At 38.0% G+C, this 21,173-nt stretch overlaps 1 protein-coding gene across 2 annotated transcripts in view; it reads right to left on the reverse strand.

Moving 5' to 3' along the window:
* The window catches only part of MOV10L1 (Mov10 like RNA helicase 1), a 29,654-nt gene extending 13,596 nt beyond the window's left edge, over window positions 1–16,058 (reverse strand). For both annotated transcript variants that reach the window (XM_088165767.1, XM_088165768.1), the window contains exons 1-12: window positions 15,798–16,058; window positions 12,599–12,755; window positions 12,092–12,204; window positions 11,095–11,285; window positions 8,976–9,116; window positions 7,939–8,165; window positions 7,613–7,808; window positions 4,994–5,188; window positions 2,920–3,034; window positions 1,450–1,627; window positions 742–812; window positions 272–363 (exon numbers count right to left, since the gene is read on the reverse strand). In XM_088165767.1, the coding sequence (XP_088021893.1) occupies window positions 272–363; window positions 742–812; window positions 1,450–1,627; window positions 2,920–3,034; window positions 4,994–5,188; window positions 7,613–7,808; window positions 7,939–8,165; window positions 8,976–9,116; window positions 11,095–11,285; window positions 12,092–12,204; window positions 12,599–12,755; window positions 15,798–15,920 (1,799 nt within the window). In that variant the 5' untranslated portion in view covers window positions 15,921–16,058. The remainder of the gene's footprint in view (window positions 1–271; window positions 364–741; window positions 813–1,449; window positions 1,628–2,919; window positions 3,035–4,993; window positions 5,189–7,612; window positions 7,809–7,938; window positions 8,166–8,975; window positions 9,117–11,094; window positions 11,286–12,091; window positions 12,205–12,598; window positions 12,756–15,797) is intronic.
* Between the last annotated feature and the right edge of the window lie 5,115 nt (window positions 16,059–21,173).

Consider the following 21,173-nt stretch of genomic DNA (forward strand, 5'->3'; position numbering starts at 1 on the left):
TCATCTCATTCCTCCTCATTTTACTGCCTGACATTGTGCAGCTATCTAGAAATGATGAAGATAACAGCTCTTTAAACACTTATACAGTTACAGTCTTTTAACCATGAATATGGTGACAAAGGCGTGTTGAGGAAAAAAAGTGAAAAAATTGGCAAGATCTCAATTATGTGTTTCTCTGTGTTCACTAAAATGAACAGTTGATGGTCATGTTTTAAAAGTCACTTTACTAGAGGAATCATTAGACGCAGCTTTCTGGAAGCTTTAAAAACACCTGCAATGAACAAATTCCACATCCATTGGTTCCAAGTTGTAAGCCCGTTCAAAGTCTGCATTAACCTTAAGAGTAACATCTTCCTCACATATCTGTTACAAAGATTAAAAAAAAAAAAATAATAAAAAAATCAGGATACTGATGAAGATTTAGTACTTGAAACATAAAGAAGTACCTCTGAAAGCACTTAACCCCCCACCAACTCCAAAAAGTATACCAAGATTTACCTACTATCAACATATTACATATCTAGATTATGTTAAAAGTGCTTTCAGAGCAGGCAAAGATTATAATCTCAAAAGAATAGCTAAACCAGAGTCCTCAAAAATACAATAAAAATACAAAATCATCATTCAAAACATAGATAAAATAAGCCTATCTTCTCATAAGTCAGGTTAAACTAGTCTGTAACTCCAGGAATGGAAAGCTGTAGACCATAGTATTTTCAAGAGGAGAGACATTTTGCTTACCTCAGCAACATACGCAATGTATTCTATTATATGCCCGGAGTACACCTGACTTTTCAGTATCACTTTGTCACCTAATTGTAAACAAAGTTAAAAGGCAAAATACTGTTACAACGAATAGTAACATTTTCACTGCAACAGGCAATTTCTTCTTCTCTTCTGCATGTTTAAACTAGGAATTTGCAATAGGCTAAACTTCAGCAAAATTGCTGTATCCGTCAGTACTGCTTTGAAATGCCATATGTAGCTGTATATTACATTTTAAAATTTACATCTAGATTGATACCATCAGACAACACGTCTTGAAAACACTATCTTGTATATTACATTACTTGAAATTCTGGACTCAATTTTATCTGCTTTCCCAGCTTTTTTGCTACAGTTACTGCTTTTTAAGCCATTACTACATTACACAGTTTATTTTTGCTGAAAGCCCCACTGATTATTGTAAAAGAAAAATCCTAAAGTATTGAAACATCTGTAAGAACAGACATGCAATACTGCTTCAGATAGCAACCACTGTAGGACTGAGACACTAACATAGTGCCCTTGTGTCCCCTGTCCCCAGGCCCCTGTCTAGTAGCCTAAAGGAGTAACTGTGCTCAAATATCGGAAAGACTTTGTTAAACAAATGAATAAACAATACAGTTTGCATTGTAGTGAAAATATAGATCAATATGCTATTTAACTTTATCTCATGTTTATTTCTACCTGGAATCAGACGAGGTCTGCCCTCTTCTACTCCTGGCACTTTCAGCACTAACAAATTCCCATTCCTTTTTAAAGTAACTCCACTCATGTAGTAGTCTTTTATATCCATTTCTGCTTCGATCTCTTCAAGCCATAAAAGAGTGGAAAAGTTTGCTTTATAATTATCTAGATTAAGACGCTGAAAAAAACCAGCATACATTATTGTTGTACACTAAAATATGGAACCCGCTATTGCTAATGTTAAAGAAAACACTTCTTAAGACAGACTGCACAGTAATTGGGTTGCCAAATAAGATACATGCATCCATACACCAGGTAATATTTTATACCTCATTAATAGCCAAAGCAAGATTAGTATAGTCTTTGGAACTCAAATACAATAGCCCCTCAGCTAAAGAGTAAATCAAGTCTCTCCCTACCACAGTGGCAGTTTCACCATCTGACTTCAGGGGTAGTCTACAAACGGAGCTCTATGCTCAGTTTATGCCCAGAAAATAAAAAATCTAAATACATGGACAGAGACAGCTGAAATGAGAGTCATATCAGTCTCAGCCCTGGCTGATGATCATGCAACTTATGGTGAGCTGAAAGAACCTGAATTTTCTCCCTCAGAGCTTAAGGAATCTTACTGCAGAGGTATTCTCCAACAGTACCAAGCTCTATCTTAGGTTAGGGTTAGAGTGCCGCTGGAAAAAAGTAACCATTAATAGCAGGCCTTCAGTGTAAAATTATTATAAACTACAGAGCTTTATACTTTTTGAGAGAGGATGTCTAATACACAGCTTAATGCTGTGATCTCAAGTTTAATGTGTGCTGTTTCATCAGCAGACAATACAGCCTTATACATTTTAAGAAAGTGTGAGCTGCAGTTTGTAAGTACATAAAATTTACCAAAAAAACCTAGCAATTGCAGCAATGTTCTACCAGAAATCAGTGCAAAGTTCTGGAGAAGGAATCATTGTAATGTTCTTGTTAAGACTTTATAGCTTTTTTGGGGATGTTTTATATGTATTCTGAAACTGCTATACTTGTGGGAAGAATTTGAATAAGCTATAATTAAATCTGAAGATGTTTAAGAAAACAATTTTGAACAACCAGAAAAGAATCCTCTGTTATTGCAATAATTTAAGAGATTGTGATTTTCTATAAAATAACAGCTTTTCTGAAACATCAAAAAAAAAAAACAAGTGATGCCTAAAAAGAGAGAATACAGAGAAATCTTTGTTCAGCTTCTGTAATATACTTCTATTCTCTTTTCAGATTTTCCCATTTATGCTTTTGTGGCTTTTCTAAGTTTGGATTCTGTAACTTACTGAAACCCTATGGGATCCAGACTGAAATTTAAGTCTACCTGACAAGTGTTATGTCTTCTCCTCTTACAAGGACAACACATTCTTCCTAAGTTAAGGGTGCTTGAACAAAAACAGCGTATCAGAAAATATTATTCATATAAAACCCACACTTATATACCTCTGCTAGGAGGGGCTGAAAGGTCAGTATGTCTAACTGCTGTTCGACACATTTTCTTAACTCATCCGGTATGGTATAATGTGGAAGGAAGTTTGAACACCATCTTCTCTTATATCTAAAATGAAAACGTATGACATATGATTTAGCTCGCTTAAATAATGTATGTGAAAAACAGCTAATTAACACACACACACACGTACACACATGAGAGACTAATGACTCCTTCAGAGACAACTGAGAAGTTTATTGCAGTGGGAAGAAAGGTAAGAGATTTTATAAAGATGCTCCTTGAGACTGTAGGGAAAAAATTCATGTGGCCAAAGCTCAATTGAAGGTGAAGCTGTCCAGTACTGTGGAGGACAATAAAAAGGTTTAAAAAATAGGCCAACAGCAAAAAGCACTGCAGAAACAACACTGGCCCATTACAGGATGAGGATGGTCACCTCACACACAGGGACACAGAGAAGGCAGAGATGTTTAATGTTTTCTTTGCCTCTGTCTTCAATACCACTGAGAGACTAAGGAGTGCCAGTGCCCTTAGCTGGAGAGTCATGACTGAGAATGATAAACTCCAACTTGAACTTGAACTTCTGCAGGATTTGCTGCTCTTGCTGGATTGCTCTTAAGTCTATGGGACCTGATGGGACTCATCTGACTACTCAAAGACCTGGCCAATGTCATCATAAGACAGTAAAGCTTTTGATACTGTCTCTCAGAGGATCCTTCAAGACAAAATATCCATCCCACAGCTACATAAATACATCATGCCATGGGTGAGCAACTGGCTCACAGGTTGGGCACAAAGGGTTACAGTGAAGGGGGTGACATCTGACTGGTGACCTGTCCCTAGTGGGGTTTTGCAGGGCTCTATCTTAGGGCTAGTTTTCTTCAACATTCTCTCAAATGATCTGGATGCAGGATTTGAAGGTATACTGAGTAAGTCTGCCGATGATACTAAATTGGGAGGAGCTAAGAACTCCCTCAAATGCAGAGAGGTGCTGAAGAGAGACCTACACAACTTAGAAAGATGGACAACCACCAACTACATGACACTGAACAAAGATAAGCACCAGATTCTGCACCTAGTCCACCTGGATGTACAGCAAGACTGGGAGATAAGACGCCGAAAAGCAGCACTGCAGAAAGGGACCTGGGGGCAGTTCCTGATGTTGAGCCAGCAGTCCCAGCTATGTCCTGGGGTGCATCAGGCACAGCATCAGCAGCCAGGCAAGGATGAAAATTGTCCCAACGAAAGGATGGTGAATGGCCTGGGGAGGAAGCCATATGAGGAGCTGCTGAGGTCACTTGTTCTCTTCAGCCTGGAGGAGACTGAGGGAAGACGTCACTGCAGTCTACAACATCCTCATGAGGAGGAGAGAAGGGGTAGGAACGAATCCAGTGACCAGTGCTCAGCACCTCAGGGAATGGCATGAACCTGTGTCAGGAGAGGCCGAAGTTGGGTATTAGGAATGATTCTCCACCCACAGCAGCGCTGAGTACTGGACGAGGGAAGTGGTCACAGCCCCAAGCCTGACAGAGTTCATGAAGTGTTTGGAAAAAGCTGTCAGGCACATGGTATCTTTCTTGGGGTGATTTTGTGCAGGGCCAGGAGCTGGACTTGATGATCCTTATGAGTTCCTTCCAACTCTGGCTATTCTGTATTCTACCTACAGATTATGTGAAAACAATGTGTTGCTGCTTTTTCAGCTTATATATATTTTTATAACTAAGCAAATACTGTAAGTAAAACGGAAGCTTATTTGCAAAACAAAAGTTTTGAATGAAACATGGGAGACATTAGTCAGATGTAGACATTCAAGTTGTGTAAAGAATTAAGAAGGTTATTATCTCAGAAATCTATTTTCAGTTTCCCATATTTTTTCTTAATAACAGAATTCTTATTACTTAGACAACTAAGGAACAATGTTTTATCTCATTACAACACTACACATTAGAGATTCTGTTTGAAAAATCTACAAAGAAATCAAGCAGTTAATTACTAAAACGATCTCTTCTATCAATGTCCACAATCATCTCGTTTATAACATATATACGTATAAGCATGTGACAGTACCTTTGGTGTTTAGGGCCAGCCACTGTTGTCTTCCTTGGCTGAGAATCTGGAATAATTTTAGGCTTTCTTGGAGAATAAGGTTGTACAGGTGCTATAAGTAATTCTTCTTCATATGTTACGGTGGCTTCAATATAGCGGCCAACAGTAAAATCAGAAAAGCCAAGCAACAGGAGCTCTTTACTGTGTCCATGAGTCCTTCAAAGAAACAGAAGTTATATTCTTAAAACCAACATAATGAGACAGATTCTCATTTCAGTTACACATGAGAGTTGCTAATTTAGGGTAATTCCTCATAACCCCCACTTGAAGTTCAATTCAGGTATCACAAATAATTAAAAAACTCACCCACTCAACCAAAAAATCTCAACTGCACAATTTCATCAAAATCTTGGGTAAAATGCAAAATCCCTCCACTCAACAAACTAGGGTAGAGAATTAATAATTCTGTTACAAGGAACATCTTGGAATTGCTGCTACTGCAGAAGAGCCAAACAGGTCCATGAGAGGAACCTGAAGCAAATCCCTTCACTGTCTGCAGTAACAGCTTTGCAGCACCTTGTGAAAGGCTACTCAGAACTGAACCCTAACTGTAAACACAGGAAGTGGAGGAAGTGGGAAAAATCCTCTAATTCTTTAAAACATACTTTATATGTGCAAGTGTTGCTTGGGGAGTGACCGATGGGAAAAAAAAAATCAAGAGGAAATGGTATGTTTAGATTGGTTTTTAAGAAACTTAAGCACTACTACAGTGCAATTCTCTAATACATGATGCAACACTGCTACCACGTGCCTGAAACAAACGTATCCCAGAAGAATTCCAGCTTACCCTCTCTTTAGCAGGAGAACTACTTTTTAAACTTTTGCCAACTAACACTACCTGCTCAGATTAAAACTATAGCCTGGTTTTCTCTGATATAAAAACTCAAAACAGACATGGAACTGTCCAAATTTATGGTGTAAATTTGCAGTCTCTATGGTCTCTTAAGTGGCCAGCAAACACTTGTTAGCTTTATTCTGCAGCCTCCCATGAAGCTTTGTGTGGATTATTCTGTATTATTAGAAGATTCTAAGACTTTGTGGATTCTAAGGGTTTTATGGATTTACAGTGAAATACAAATCGTTCTTTCTACATGTCTATCTCCACAAAGGCAAGCCATGCTCGCAGCTCTACCTTTCAAACTAGAGCTAAATCAACCTCCTAAGAAATTTTTTACCCCTTGCTTCACTATTTAAAATGATAAGAGAAGTAGTGTGAATATTATTCTAGCATTACTTCGATGAATGAAACCATGTTTTCCTCTATTCAACTTTTCCTTCACCATCCTAGGAATCAATGGCTGCGGAACACAAAATCTGCAGATCAACAGCCGGAAGCAAGTGAAAGGTACACAAATGGAAGCTTTTCTGCATAAGGTTCCTACTCCTACTTGAATACAAGAGCTCCTACAAATTCACATTCTTAAGTAAATTAATGAAGTATTTTGTATAGCTGAGTATTTTTTGTTTTTCAAGGGTTTTCTGAGACTTGCAAACCACTCCCTCTGTGAATTACAATTCAGTGAAAAAAGCTTTTTCTTTCCTATTTCAGCATATATAACTTGAATTTCCCATCACAGAACAGGAAAACGAGATCAGGGCATGTAGCAATACATGACACTAAAGACTAGAAGAAATGGACATTGGACATTAAACAGCAAATCCCAGGAAATCTGCATTAGCTCTACTGCTCATAGAGTAATGGATTTACTACAAAGAATATATCCATCTGCAGGCATTATCTTCACCTTACTGTGTCATTTTAGAGATGTTACATACTCCCACTCATATAGCTTTTTTAACTACTTCAATAAAAATTCAGAATCAAGCACTGAAATGGTTACTTTCAAAGTCTAACATAAGTTTCCAGATGATTTGCTAATATGTATTGGCTTACTTTACACTACACTATGTGCCTGTTTTGACTGGGGTAGAGTTTATTTTCTTCATAGTAGCTCTTATGGGGCTCTAGTTTGGATCTGTGCTGAAAAAAGGGTTGATAGCATAAGGATGTTTTTACAGTGTTGAAAAGGGCTTGCAGAGTCAAGGCCTTTTCCCCTTCTCCTATTGCCCCACCCGGAGGAGTCCGGGGGTGCACAAGGAGTTGCACAGGGACACAGCCAGGACAGCTGACACCAACTGCCCCAAGGGATATTCCATATCACAGGGAATCATACTCAGTACATAAAGCTGGGGAAAAGAAGAAGGGAGGACATTTGGAGTGATCTTGCCTTCCCAAGTCACCATCATGTGTGACAGAGAGCCCTGCTGTTCTGGGGATGGCCGAACACCCATCTGCCCATGGGAAATGGTGAACAAATTCCTTATTTTACTTTGCTTGTTTTAGTGGCTTTTGCTTTACCTTTTAAACTATGTTTATCTCAACCTATGAGTTTTCTCAGTTTTACTCTTCCCATTGTCCCTGTTGGAAGGAGTGAGTGAGCAGCTGAATGGGGATTATTGCCATCTGAGTTTAAAGTACAACATGCCAAGAGGAGAACTACGCCCAGAATAAGGGAACTGTTATGTCTGTTTTCATTACTGCTTGAAACTGCATTGGTTAGAAATAATGGAAATACTTACACGGCTGTGCATATAATCACTATGAATATTTTTTCACCTGGTGGTATCAAAATTTCTGGAGTAATATTGCTCTGCTTAACTGGCTGCTCCACATGGTCTTTTTGCTCACTTTCTCCATTTTGCATATTTTCATCTTTGACCAAGGAATTGTTTTCCTTTGTCCTTGATAAATTTGTATCTTGAAAATCAATTATTTCTGTAGTAAATGTACAATAAATTTTGTTAGCACAATTTCTATTGCTAACATAGGCAAATCTTTTCAAATAAACCCACCAGTCTTCTAAGGAGCTAACATTCAGCATTAAAATGTTATCATTTCACTGTACCTGGAATGATTCCATTCTCCATAATGCACGTATTGTTCAATGACTCATATGTTGGTCCTCCACTGCTCTTAAATGAATTAACTGCAGCTTTTGAGATGTTTTCTTGATTTATTGGAAAAGTTGGACTGTTCTCACATTTTTGAGGAATCTCAACACTGAATTGCTTGTCTTTCACCCATCCAGCTAATCTGCAGCTGATTAAGGACTGTGGTATGCTCCCTTTATTCCTAACATAAGAAGTTATGTGGTTAGTTACATAATTAAGTGCAATAGTGAATATTCTTGAGAAGTTTATTTCTACCTGAAGTCAAATACAATTGTCTGCAGCAGGTCAGCTCCCCTTATTTCATAACTGCTATCAGAAAAAAATTGCACTGCTGCTTCTAACTAATGAGGACAAGAACCTCTGCTTTATGTTAATATTTCTAGGTCACATCAACTATCATATAAAGCATATAAAAATATCGTGCATAATATAAACCAATGGGAGCTTACAATTCATGATGGGGTAACTAACTCTTAGGAAAGAACACAGAACAACAAATAATAGGTATGCAGGTGTGTCTTCATTTAAGCCTTTATGCCCAGATGTGAAAAAGAAAACATACACAAAAAACCCCCAAGCAACCCCCAAAAAACCCCCCCACCAAAACAAAATCCTCCTAAGGATACACCAACATAGTTCTTCAGCATCCAAGATTTCTAAGATTTGAAGGTGGAAGAGTATCTGCAGTTTAAGTTAAACACACAAGTAAAAGTTTTTACTTCAATCCTCATTCTAGGAAGGATTTTACTAGGATTGAAAAGAGATACAGGACTGGGGAATCTCAAAGCACTATTTGCAAGATAAACGCTGAATATAAAATAGGCAATCCTACAGACATTAAATGCAGTGTGGATTTAATTCCATAGTATCTTCTTCTACCTGAACATCACAAACCACAAGGCTCGACTAGAAGAGGCTTCTGAATATAAAATAGGTTAACAGATTGCAGTTATAGAAATAAAGAAATCTTCAAACAATCAGAAAGGCTTACTCTATCCAAACAATCATTCTTTTAGATTCCCCCTGCTTCAGAGTTCCAAAGTCAGTCATTCTTGATATTTTCAACTCTCCTTTGTCTCTCATTATTTCTTCATAAGGCTCATCCATATTACCTTCATTTGAGTGAGATTCTCTGTAAAGATAAACTTGTGCTGAATCAAAAACATTTGCTGAGCCTATTAGTATTTATAAACTGGAACTAAAATTAAGAAACATTATACCAAGGCACAGTCATAATATTTAGAAACAAGCAGGTGAGACAGTTCATTTTTTTTCTCAGCCATTTACACTTCCAAGACAAGTAGATTAATTTAAGCAGCAACAAGTCTTTAATCAGCAGCACAATAAACCAGCATAAAACTTTGGATGCAAGACTAAAATGATTGAAGTTAACAAATCCCTGCTGAAGAGCTGAATCAAATGGTGAGTGAAGTCATTATGGCTCTCTTTGGGAGCTGAACAAAGGCAACAAAGAGCAACTCCTTAACAAGAGTCATGATCAGCACTGCAGCTAAGAGATAAAATTAGTAGACTGAAGTGTTTAAACCTATCCACTTCTTCTGCTTACTGTTCCTATCTGAAATCAGCAAGCTGAGGACAAAATTAAAAAACAGTTGAAAACCAAAACTATCCTTGGAAACTTTTATCACGTACGGCGAATGAAAAATGCCTATGAAACCAGGTACATGCTCTTTCCTGTCGGAAATACCGAGCACAGGTTTAAACTCTTGGTGTCTTCTACCTGTAGAAACGTTTTTTTACATGGTTTCTTTTCTGTAATTAAGAAATTATTCATTTAGACAAAGTGGCACGGGAATTATTTAGAAATATTTTAATAATCTCACTGATACATACACATTCTCAGTATCCCTGAGTTATATGACATACTGAAGTAGAAAATTAATACAGCTGCTTTTCAAGAGCTACATCAATCTAGTGGGCCAAGCCCACTAGATGTCTCCCACTGCATCCTAAGCTGCAGTTTTTTTATACAGTAGGATGCACACTAAACCTGAGAAATCAGTCCTAAGGTCTACTTTTGCAATCTGGCTTTAGTAATAATTTTCTGTATAAAATCCATCATTAAAAATAGGTGCAACTGAAAAAAAAAGTGAACAATTTGTACAGTTTTGCAAAACGATATAAACACTTCCAAGTTTCATCTAGATAAATTTATTGTATCTGTTACCTCTACAGAAAACACCTTGTATCTTTCTTTGTAGATTCTTTGAAGACATATAATACTGGCCTTGGCTTAATTTCCTACAGATCTCCCAAACATGATGTTTGAAAGAATGTCCTCTTGCACTCCCTGTGGACTTTCCAATTGACAATTTATTTTTGGCCTGCAGAGTTAGACTGTGTAATCCTGCCAAGACCTCAGCAGATTTTACAGTTAGCACATCTATTTATTCAGGTGGTATTTGTGTGTTTCACAGGATAGATGCTTAAACTCACACGTCAAATTCCAGATCTTTGCTGAGGTCCGTAACTGACTTTTTACTTTTGTGTATTAGATTATTTCCTTAAGTTTCACTTCTTCTCCATACTGAACATCATCTACTTTTCCCAACCTCTTCTGCAGTGTGTCCAAATCCTCCTCATACCACATATAAAACATCTAAAGTCCCTGGAGAACCTTTCAGTTCAATACTTGCAAGCCTAATGAATCTCTATTATTTAGACCATGAAACTTTTCCTTTTAGGGCAGGTATCTGAACAATCACTGCAACTTAAGCAAAATGGATTAAAGAAACATGAATTTTTAAATGAATTTTGCTGCAAACTGTTTTCAAACAGTGAAGTCCCTACTAGAGAAACACAATTAACTTGGCATTTTTCTAATATGCATGCAAAACTCCTTCCCTGCCTAGCAATATCCCTCAGCGCAGCTTCTCTAGTAGGAGTCATGCTCCCACCTTCTGGAAGAAGAAAAAGACTCAAACGTGGGCCAAATCACATCCTGCTCTGGTTTTTCCAATGGTCTACAATGCCTTTTAGTCAACTATGGAAAAATTCACAGGATTTTTTGCTTAACAGATGCAATGAAATGTAAGCTGCATAACTATACCACGTCTCTAACTGCTATAAAGAGAACAAAATAATGTTACCCATCCTGGCTGACCGGCACCAAGCAGAGAGCTCGCCAAATGTAACAGGACTGACTGCTCTCCACCACAATCGTGTTCACCAGATCATGTCTACGAGGAAAGTAACCATCAGGAAGTCTCAGTGAATCCAAAGTGAAAAATATACTGTCATCTACTGTCCCAGTTCTTCCACAGATGCTGGAAATGCGAACCTGTAATAGTTTGTATTCACTGTTACTTGACATTATCTTTTTAAACTAACAGACATACTAACATTGCCTATTTTTTCCCCTGAAACAATCCTTCTAGCATTAATAAAAAAGCATTCTGAAATTTTAGTTATTCACAGGAGGTAAACACAGAGCTCTAACCCAGAATCACTGTGCTTGTCTTCAGATTTAGAAGGGTAAAGAAACACAAGTACTTCAAATAAGCATTAAATTCCACTGACGTGCATACTACAATATGTACACTTGACATAACCATGATAACTCTCTTGTGACATACCAACTTATCTAATTTATACTTCCATACTAGCAGTAATGAGAAGAATTTTTTCCTATGCTCGACGTGCAAATACTCAATATAGGGTTCAATAGGGTTAAGACAAAGACAAACTGTAAACCTAGGATAGCATATACATTATTAGAGCAAACAAATATTTTCAATAAAGTAAGAGGCACCATGCTTGTTTTTAAGCTGAAACACCTGAATAAATTTAACATAATAAATTCCCCAGTCATGACACATCCTCATTATAACTAATAGTAGGAATTCAAATCTGCAGTTCACAATAGGTAAGTTAGTTACTCCTTCTCTTCAACCCAAAATGTGTATGCATTTTCAAAACACCTTATTATTTTAGAAACATGCATTTAGAAAATGGATGAATTGCTACATTTTACCTTTTAATTAAGATGCGTTATAGAAAATCTAATAATATTTGTAACTGAAACCAATTCGAAACCTCACTTCACCCAGAATTCCTCTTGCCAAAAACAAAGTGCAGAACATTTACCTTGTTTACTTGTTTATACCTCAAAGGCCTTACAGCAACTGCTTCACTCTTCCATGTCGCTGAGTTAATATAATATTTTGCTTGCACCCAGTCACCTTCATAAGGTTTGAAATCTATACAAAAAAGGAACATTTCTCAAGATTATTTACTATTAATGACATTTACATTACTTCCCTACAGAATTAGCGTAAATTAAATAAAAGCCAGAACAATGCATTATTCAGACACATTGAGTCCAAAGCTCTCTTTGCAGTCATTTGCATTGCAGGTTATGGCAAACTACGTAGGAGATGCTAGTGGAAAAATACACCTGCTTATATATAACTTATGCTTAAATGCAGGCCACGCTCAGCGAGAATGAACAGGCAGCCTTCTTCAACCTGTTTCATTGCGTTTCAACACATTCTATTAGAAATTATTTGAGATGACACTGCAAGTTTATCAGAAGATACTTCTATAGTACATACAAAAATATTAAGAAAGAGAAAACAGGAAGTGCCTACACACCTTCCCAGACGTCTTGCATTGCGAAGTATGTATTCTGATTAATATAGCCACCATCCACAGAGAGAGAGGTAATACTGCCAATTAATGTTTTTTTATTTAGTTCAGAGGCATCATAAGTAGGACTGGAGTCTTCTCGTGTATTCTGGATGGTGTCTATCTATTAATACAAAAATAACTCCAACATTTAAACAGCTGACACTTAGAATTAAATATATATTCCTACAATAAATATACAAAATTTCAATTAATTATGGAGGCAAAGCTTCTTATTAGACAATTACTTACTGCAGCTGTTACTTTTTGGACACCAAAAGATTAAGTAAAAAACAGTAACTTCTCTTTAAAAGTGTGCTGTATGCTGCAGTGATGACAACTGCTATAATTACATGCTGATTTTTCAAATCTTTCTCACACATCCCTTGCTCTAGGTCTACTTAAGATTTTTCTTCATTTGACAGAAACACATCCAGCAATGTGTCTGTACACAACTGGAAGTAGAAAATTACTATTTCAGAAAGCAAAAAAACATGTTTTCAGGATTGTACTTGTTAACACTACATGTATTTTAGACTGACCCTGTCACTTTTTAGTAATTTGATTAAGAAAACCCCAAAAGCTGCTCCGTACAGATTCTTCGTATCACATGTGTAAGTTTACTGAGGTCTGATCCAATCTGAAATATACTATCATAGTAAATTTTATATTATTTATTTTCTTGAACATAATGTTTACCATTTATGATAGTAATAAATAGCCTACGTCTACCTATACTTCAGAGGTTTGCAAACACTGCAGTTGACTACATATAGCTATTTTTTAGCCAATACTGTTTTACTGCATTAAAAGAATTATTATTACATAGTACTTCTTTGACAACATGAAAACTCACTGAAAAAAAAAAAAATAAAGAAAAAAAAAATCTATACTTTGTTCCAGTCTGACAGAAATAACTTCCCATTCACCAGGAAGATCTGAGAATATAAAACTTTCCCCAAAGTGATTTTTATGGCTCCATATAGAATTATTAATTAATTAATAATAATTATTATATAATTATTATTCCATGATAGAACTGTTCCTCAGAAGACTAATAAATTTATATTTAATGTAAACTACACATGCGGTTACACTCAAAAGTAATTTATAGACCCCAAAAAATGTTTTTAAGATACGAAAACACCTTAAAACTCCCAACATACATTTTCTTTTGATACTTCTCAATCTTTCTCTACCAATAAAATTCAAGTTCTTTCTTATATTAGGTCAAAATGGTCTTCCTACTACCACAGGTAGAAGCCTGGTTTTAAAGCCTGCTACAGAACCTATAATCATTCCATGCAGAGTTTAATTAAGACTGGACCTCAAATAAATTGAAATCCAGACTTCTGAACCATGATCTTTCCAAACCACATCGCCAGTAGCTCTAAACAGTACACTGAGCAGAGAGCAAGGCTGATCACATTTTTCCTTAAAGCAAGTAACAAATACACTGACACCACAGAAATTTGAACAGTGCCTTCCAGATTCTGCCCCAAACTGCATGTTGGCAATGTCCAGGCTGCAGAGCTTGTACTCCTGCCTGCAATTAGAGGAGTATCTTTTAGATCACTTAAAACCCAAAGTTAAGTGGTAACATCTCAGTTATTTGGAAGAAGATAGTACTGGTATTCAATCATCATTTTGTATAGTAGTTATTAATTATGCTTGTCAGGAGGCTAAATCTTCTCCCTAACGAAGGGTTTGAAAAGGGACTTAGTTCCTTGCAAAACAACTACAATTCAAATATTGTTGTCTGTTCTTAGCAAATGTTCCGAGTATCTCAAGTTTGTGGCACTATATGGAATGTAAGGCAATACATCACAAAGTACAGAATAGTTTAGGTTTTTATTTGTTCTTAGAACAGACTTCGAAGAAATTAGCTTTTTCCTCTTGCTTATTGACTCAAGACTGCCTTTGGGCTTCGACTTCCTATGGAGTATTGTCAGCTTTTGGCATGAACTTGTCTCAAAGCTTTTCACCCAAGCCACAAACGACATTGCCAGCAGTCTGAGATGCCTGCAGGATTACGGCTCACAAACAGGAATAAGGAAAATCATCATGCTTTTGAAAAAAAGTACTTTTGAAAAAAACATTATCTAGAATATACAGAAAAACACGCCACAACTGCTAAAATATTCTAGTTTCTTTGTAGATCCATATGCAGTTTCTCAGCAGGCTTATGCATTTTGGAGCAATGACAATATTTCAACAGTATGGTGAAAGCCATCAGACAGAAGGAAAACAGGGAAGAAAAAGTAAGATTTAAACTAGTCAATTTTCTGACTGTGTATGGGTACTAATTTACCAAACATGATCGATATTGCTTTTCGGACAAACAACACTTAATTTTTATGTAAGAAAGTAATTTAAATTCAAAAAGGAGAAACAAAAGAAAATAAGACATAAAAGGTTATTTTACAAGACACTAGGTTTTTGATAGCACCAGAGCTGGTAATACTTCAGAAACAAGACTTCCTATTTACTTTCCTTCTATGCTTAATTTTGGGTCACAGAATAAAAATGTCTCCCCATTAAGTCTTTCTTTGGTTTTACTTAATCAATGAAACTACATTTGGTTTCAGCATGATTTGCTAAGAAAAACTCCCCTCAAGATTTGTGGCAAGGTATAATCAAGCTTGAAATAGGTTTGAAAATTAAGTGTTAAGCAAAAAAGGTAGCAAGATCTCAATTTTTGTAATTTTCTACAAAATTAAGTTATCAATTTTTACAACAAGACGTTTTGAAATTTCTGTTCTTATTTACAAAAACATAAATTACTCCTGTGGAAAAAGCACAAACTTCGCATAAGATCAAACTGCTTTGATTGTCTTATCCATTCATATAACAATAACATAAAATTGACTGAAACTCGGAAAAGTTATACAGATCTGCAGTATCTATGACTAAAATTCTGATGCGATTATCTCAATAGCTTCTTATTCACGACATCTACACCTATATTCAGGGAATCAGTATTAAACAGAATTTGAAAGGAGACAGAATGAAACAATAAAATGACCGACAAAACCCAGCTTACCCCCTCTAGGTGAAAGCCCTGCAATTTTTCCCATTTTGTAGAATCTGTGAGGCTAAAACTACAGTGACTTCCAAAACCAAGCCTCAAGGAGAAAGTGAGACTATTATTACCTTCTCCTCTTACCTGGACAGCCTTCAGGCCACCTGATGTTTTATCCTCTTCCACAGTGGCAATAACTTCTTGTCCAACAGCCAGCAGCATGGTTTTTGTAACATCCTTTGTGAAGACTATCATGTCATCTATCATCCCATAATCATAGCAAAGTCTTGTCACCACTCCTTGTACCTTTCTCAATTCCCTATTGCCTGCATCAAAAGGAAAAGTGTTGACATAGATCCAAACCACTTGTTTATAAAACTATGGAAAAAGCTATGGATGCTACTAAAAAGGACATCCGCTCTATCAAAAGACCAACTGGAAATATCAATAGCTGCCAACTAATTATTTTCCCAATTAAGTCCTGATGTTTTATGGCAATTTATGGTCTCAACCAATTAATAAATCTAACTAAATACAAACTACATTTTATAACCAACATGCTTTAAGCTCCACTTAAAAAAAAATCATATAATATATCATACTGAAACAGACTCGTAAGGATCACAGGGCCTAACTCTCTGCTCCTCACAGGACTACCTAAAACTAAACATCCAGATGCCCCTTGAACTCTGACAGATTTGGTGCCTTCCCTGGGAAACCTGTTCCAGTGACTGACCACCGTCCCAGTGAGGAGCCTTTTCCCATTATCCAATCTGAACTTCCTCTGATGCAGCTTCCTTCCGCGTCCTTGTGTCCTGTCACTGGTCCTTCGGGAGAGGAGACCAGCACCCTGCCCCCCTCCAAGGTGTCGACTGTGAAGAGGTCACACCGCAGCTTTCTTTTCTCCAAGCTGAACAAGCCGAGTGACTTCAGCTGCTCCTCCTTTCACCATCTTGCTCAGCCTCCACTAGACTCACTCTAACGGTTTGATGTAGTTCTTACTTTGAGGCATCTGAAAGTGCACATTGGAGGCTGCCCCAGTGCAGAGCAGAGCAGGACAATCCCCTCCCTCACCCAGTCAATGATGCTGTCCCTGATGCACCCCTGGACACGGCTTGCCCTCCTGGCTGCCGGAGCACTGCTCCTAGAGCTCCCTCCATACTCTCAGCAGCAAAAGTAACCTGTCCTACCCAGGAAATGGCAAAAAAGTACTTCTGGGAAAACTTCCACATGCTCTGTAGTAAAAACGATGCCTTATAATCTCAATCTTCTCCTTACATCCTTTCTTAAGGAAACAGGTCTGCACTCAGCTGCAGTCACGTGGGGGACAAGCAGGCCTCACGGCTCAGAAGCTGCACCACAAACCCACAAGCGGCCCGGAATTCCTACCAGAGGTCGCCCATCTCTCATCTTCGTCATCTCCGCGTCTCCAGAAGTAGGAGAGCACCCTAGAAAAGAGGGAGAGCATCCCAGAGCGCTTTAGCGAAGAGTCAGAGCCCCCAGCACTGCCGTAGAGACGCAGCAGAAGGCACAGGCCGCGCGAAGCCGAGGCGCAAAATCTCCCCCAGCGGCGCCTCGAGCCCGCGCTGCCGCGGCCAATGGCGCTGCTTGCTCCGGGTCACGGGACAGCGCCACGCGCCTCGGGGGCGCCCGAGGGTGCGCGCAGGGGCGGCCTCGGCGCCGGGCAACGCCCTCAGAGCAGCCGTGGGCGAGCGGCGGGGCTGAGCGACCTCCCCTGCTGCGGCCTCACTGCTGCCGCTCGGCTGGCGGGCTCTGGGGCGCGGCGAAGGTGGTGTCGCACGTGGCTGCCACGGAAAAGCTTAAAGGGAAAGGGTGCGTGCAGCCCGTTGCTTGCTGGTGGTGCTCTCCGCAATTGTGGTCGTAGTGTATGACAGCGTTTTTGTGATGAGAACCGACGGACAGGTTGTCACATCCTCCGGGCTGAGAACTCTCTGTGGCTGTGGGAATAAAGCAGGCACAGAGTCCCTCCAGCATGGTGAAGCGGAGTGGATTGGAAGAGTATGCCCGTGCAAATGGCGTATTGATGGATTGTGATGCTCTCAGTAGCCGCCGGTTTCAAAATGATAGGGTAAACTAGAACACGATAAACTTGCCTGACAAGAAAAAAAGGCGCTTATGACTTATTAATGAAGGCGCTGCTGTAGTGCCTGAGGAAATACAATTTTACGGATTTCCTTACTATCTCTGTAGTTCATATTTTTACCAGTTCTCTTCACAGAGTGCAGTTCGGGTATCTTGTATAAGGCCTCTTTGCATTTTGTTTAACAAATACTGTTTCAAAGCAAACTTTTTTTTGAGTTGATGAGCTCAGCATCCCAGTAGTTTCAGTAGAAAACTATTGCCATATAATGCTGTTAGAGAGGTGCTTTCAGGAGGCTGGGCAGAGCAGTGTATACTTTTTTTTGTAGAAATCACAAAATACACTGCCTAAGTTGTGTGACTAAAGCAGCAGTTGTCTTTGGCAACTTTTTAGTTTCTAGTTGTATGGTACACTCAGCATTATTTAGGCAAAGAAGGGCTAGGAATGCATTTCAGATGATGTAACACAGAGTTCTGCACATTTCCTACCGCAGAATAAATGCTGTTTGTCAGTAACTTCACACAGGTTCCAGAGCTGCATTCTGAAGTAACTGAGATGATGCCATTGGAAGGAGAAACACGTGAGTATCTGTAGTCAGTGCTGTTTTTAGAAAAGTGCTGAGAATGTTAGCCTCTTTCGGATACATTGATTTAAAGAATTTTATCTACTATTTTCTTCCACTGAGTTTCCAGTGGGAGTATGGGTAGGGGAGTGTTAATTGGCAAACGTGGTGGATGAAGAGATTGTGTTTCTGGAGAAGATGATGGTTTACATGAAGGACTAAATCCAAAGAAGTTTGTATTATACTGGGGGTGGGGGGGAAATGTTATTCTAGGTGAGCAAGACATCAATTTGAAGCTATTTGATCTACATTTTGATCTTAGTTCAGTACATGCCCCAAGACATGAGCTAGAAAACATGGAATGAGGAATCAGCATCAGAGAAACAAAATATGTCAAAGAGCTGGTTTTAAAAGAGGTGAAAATACTGAACAAGGAATACAAATAGGGATGCTAAAGTAGCATAATTATATAAATATATTATATAAATATATTATATAAATATAATTATGCTAAAGTAGCATAATTAAATATTGTGTGGAAAATCACAAGTGTAATGCACCTATTAACTCATCAGAAAATGGAAGAGTTGGTCACGATGCTAAATGTAAACTTAAGCAGAGTTTCAGGTTGGTTTTCATTTAGATTTTGGAACATGTGTGTGAACCTTCGTTCAGGGCAAGGGAACCTGGTCCTGGACAGAATGCTTTTTCCCTAGTCCTTGATAGCAAAAATAGGACTCTGACAAGTTCATGTACCTTTTTGTCACACTACCCCTTGGCACCTGAGTATCTTTTGTGGTTACTGTGGAAGATGCTTGCATTGCACACAGCCTGTGGCAAATGACTGCTATAGCTGCTTCAGGTAGTTGAATTTGTTCAGTGGTCAATCCTGTGCTGGAAGTATGTGGTTACTCATAGCTACTCATGATTTGATTTGTCATCCCTTGATGTCTTTTGGCCTTAAAATACTGAATTTGTAAATCCTTTTCAGAAGCTTCTCATGTTGTGTTAGAATTGTTGTATTTGCAGCAGTCTTTATGTAAAATTCCTATGCATTCTTTAGAATTAGAAGGAATCTCTTTGTACAGCACATTTGTACCTTATCTAGCATTAGGAGGTCTTAGTCAGTGACTTGGGTTCTGGTTACCAGGTCTTGCACAAAAAAAGAGACTTTTTTTCTGGAATCAAGAACAGCACATTTGTACCTTATCTAGCACTAGGAGGTCTTAGTCAGTGACTTGGGTTCTGGTTACCAGGTCTTGCACAAGAAAAAGAGACTTTTTTCTGGAATCAGGAATATGAGATGAAGGCAGCTTAATATAAGGGCTCCAGAAAAATTTTAGAGTAGAAACTGAACTTTGAAGTTTATGTGTTTTTTTGTTGATACTGATGCGAAGTGCAGAGGATACAGTAATTATGCAATGAACCTCTGTGCAAAAGGGAAATGGGAAATTCTGAGAAGTGCACAGGAAAGGGTGTAGGAGCAATTTCACTATAACCTGAGAAAACACGGTAATACCATTCTTGAGAGAGGGAACTTTCAGGTACAGTACTGGCTGAAACACTTGGAACTGCGAACAAATTGTTTGAGGGTTTGAACCCTGCTCTGGTCAGTGGTGCAGGACTTTATAAATTCTTTTTATTCAAAGAGATAAGATCAAGTAAATACCTGAATATCTCACCAATTTTGTGTAAAAAAAAAAACAAAACCAAAAATCCCCTACAAACCTTCTCCCTAAACTGATCAAAAGGGTTAAAATATGGTTGTGTTTTGTGTCTATGGTAATTTGTGTCACTCAGTACCTTGTATTCACTGAAAAAGCTGTCAAGTAAACAATACCCATTTTCCATTAAACCATGGTCTTTGGAAAGTTACAGATAATGGAAATAGTTGTGCAGTGTTTCTTCCATGAGCAGAGGAACAGTAGGGCTTAATTACTTCAGACAGTTCTGCTTGACTGTACAATCTTTTTTTCCTCTTTTCTAGCACAGTTTGCAGATATGCCTATTGCTGTGTATGGTTTATTAATTCCCCTGTTTAAATCTATTAAAACAACTGTAACATTTTAATATTTTTTCAGTATTGGCTGACATTACGAAAAAAGGAAAATCTACAGTCTGTACAAACTGAGAAGTTGTGCTGCTCAAAAGTTTTTCTAGCATACTTTGAAGGTGATGCCCTTCAGAATACTGAAGATTTAATTGTGTCTTGGTTACAAGAGTGTTTAAAGTTTAGACAAAAGACCCTGTCATTGCTGTAGCTGTCAAGGTGCCAACATCTTCAAGATAAAAACGTCCTTTTTTCCCCCCTTTTCATTGCTTAATAAGCAGGAGGACTGGTTCCAATGTACGCTGGCCATTGCATGTCACTGCTGCCTGCTAGATTTAAAATATGTTGTTTAGTCATTTGGGTGTTTTATAAGTACAAATGATAGCATGATGGAAATGTGCAGGGTTTATCTGAACACTCCAGAAGGCTAAGGCTAGTGGAAAGAGACAAAGAGGTGTTCTACAGTGAAAATAATAATCTCGATAGATTTCTAACCTCTAACTTTTGAGCTTCCCGTCCTGTTGAGATACTGTAATACTTGAACTTGTATCTGTAGTTGTTTCTAGGAGACTATTACATTGTTAGTACATTTTGCTCTTTTGAAAAAAGAGCTCGTTTGTTTAGATATTGTGACCACTGGCTATTATGATAGCTCAAAGTGGTAAACTGTGAGGAAGCTTTTATTTAAGATGCTAAGTAAGGGGTAGTACTCAAATAAAAAAAAGACATGAAACTTTTAATTTATTGGTCTGATTTGGAAGCAGCCCTATGAGATGTAGTACAGTCATTTTCTAGTGTGTTCTGTTA

Source organism: Sturnus vulgaris, chromosome 5 (genome assembly GCF_052056855.1).
Source record: "Sturnus vulgaris isolate bStuVul1 chromosome 5, bStuVul1.hap1, whole genome shotgun sequence".
Lineage (NCBI taxonomy): Eukaryota > Metazoa > Chordata > Aves > Passeriformes > Sturnidae > Sturnus > Sturnus vulgaris.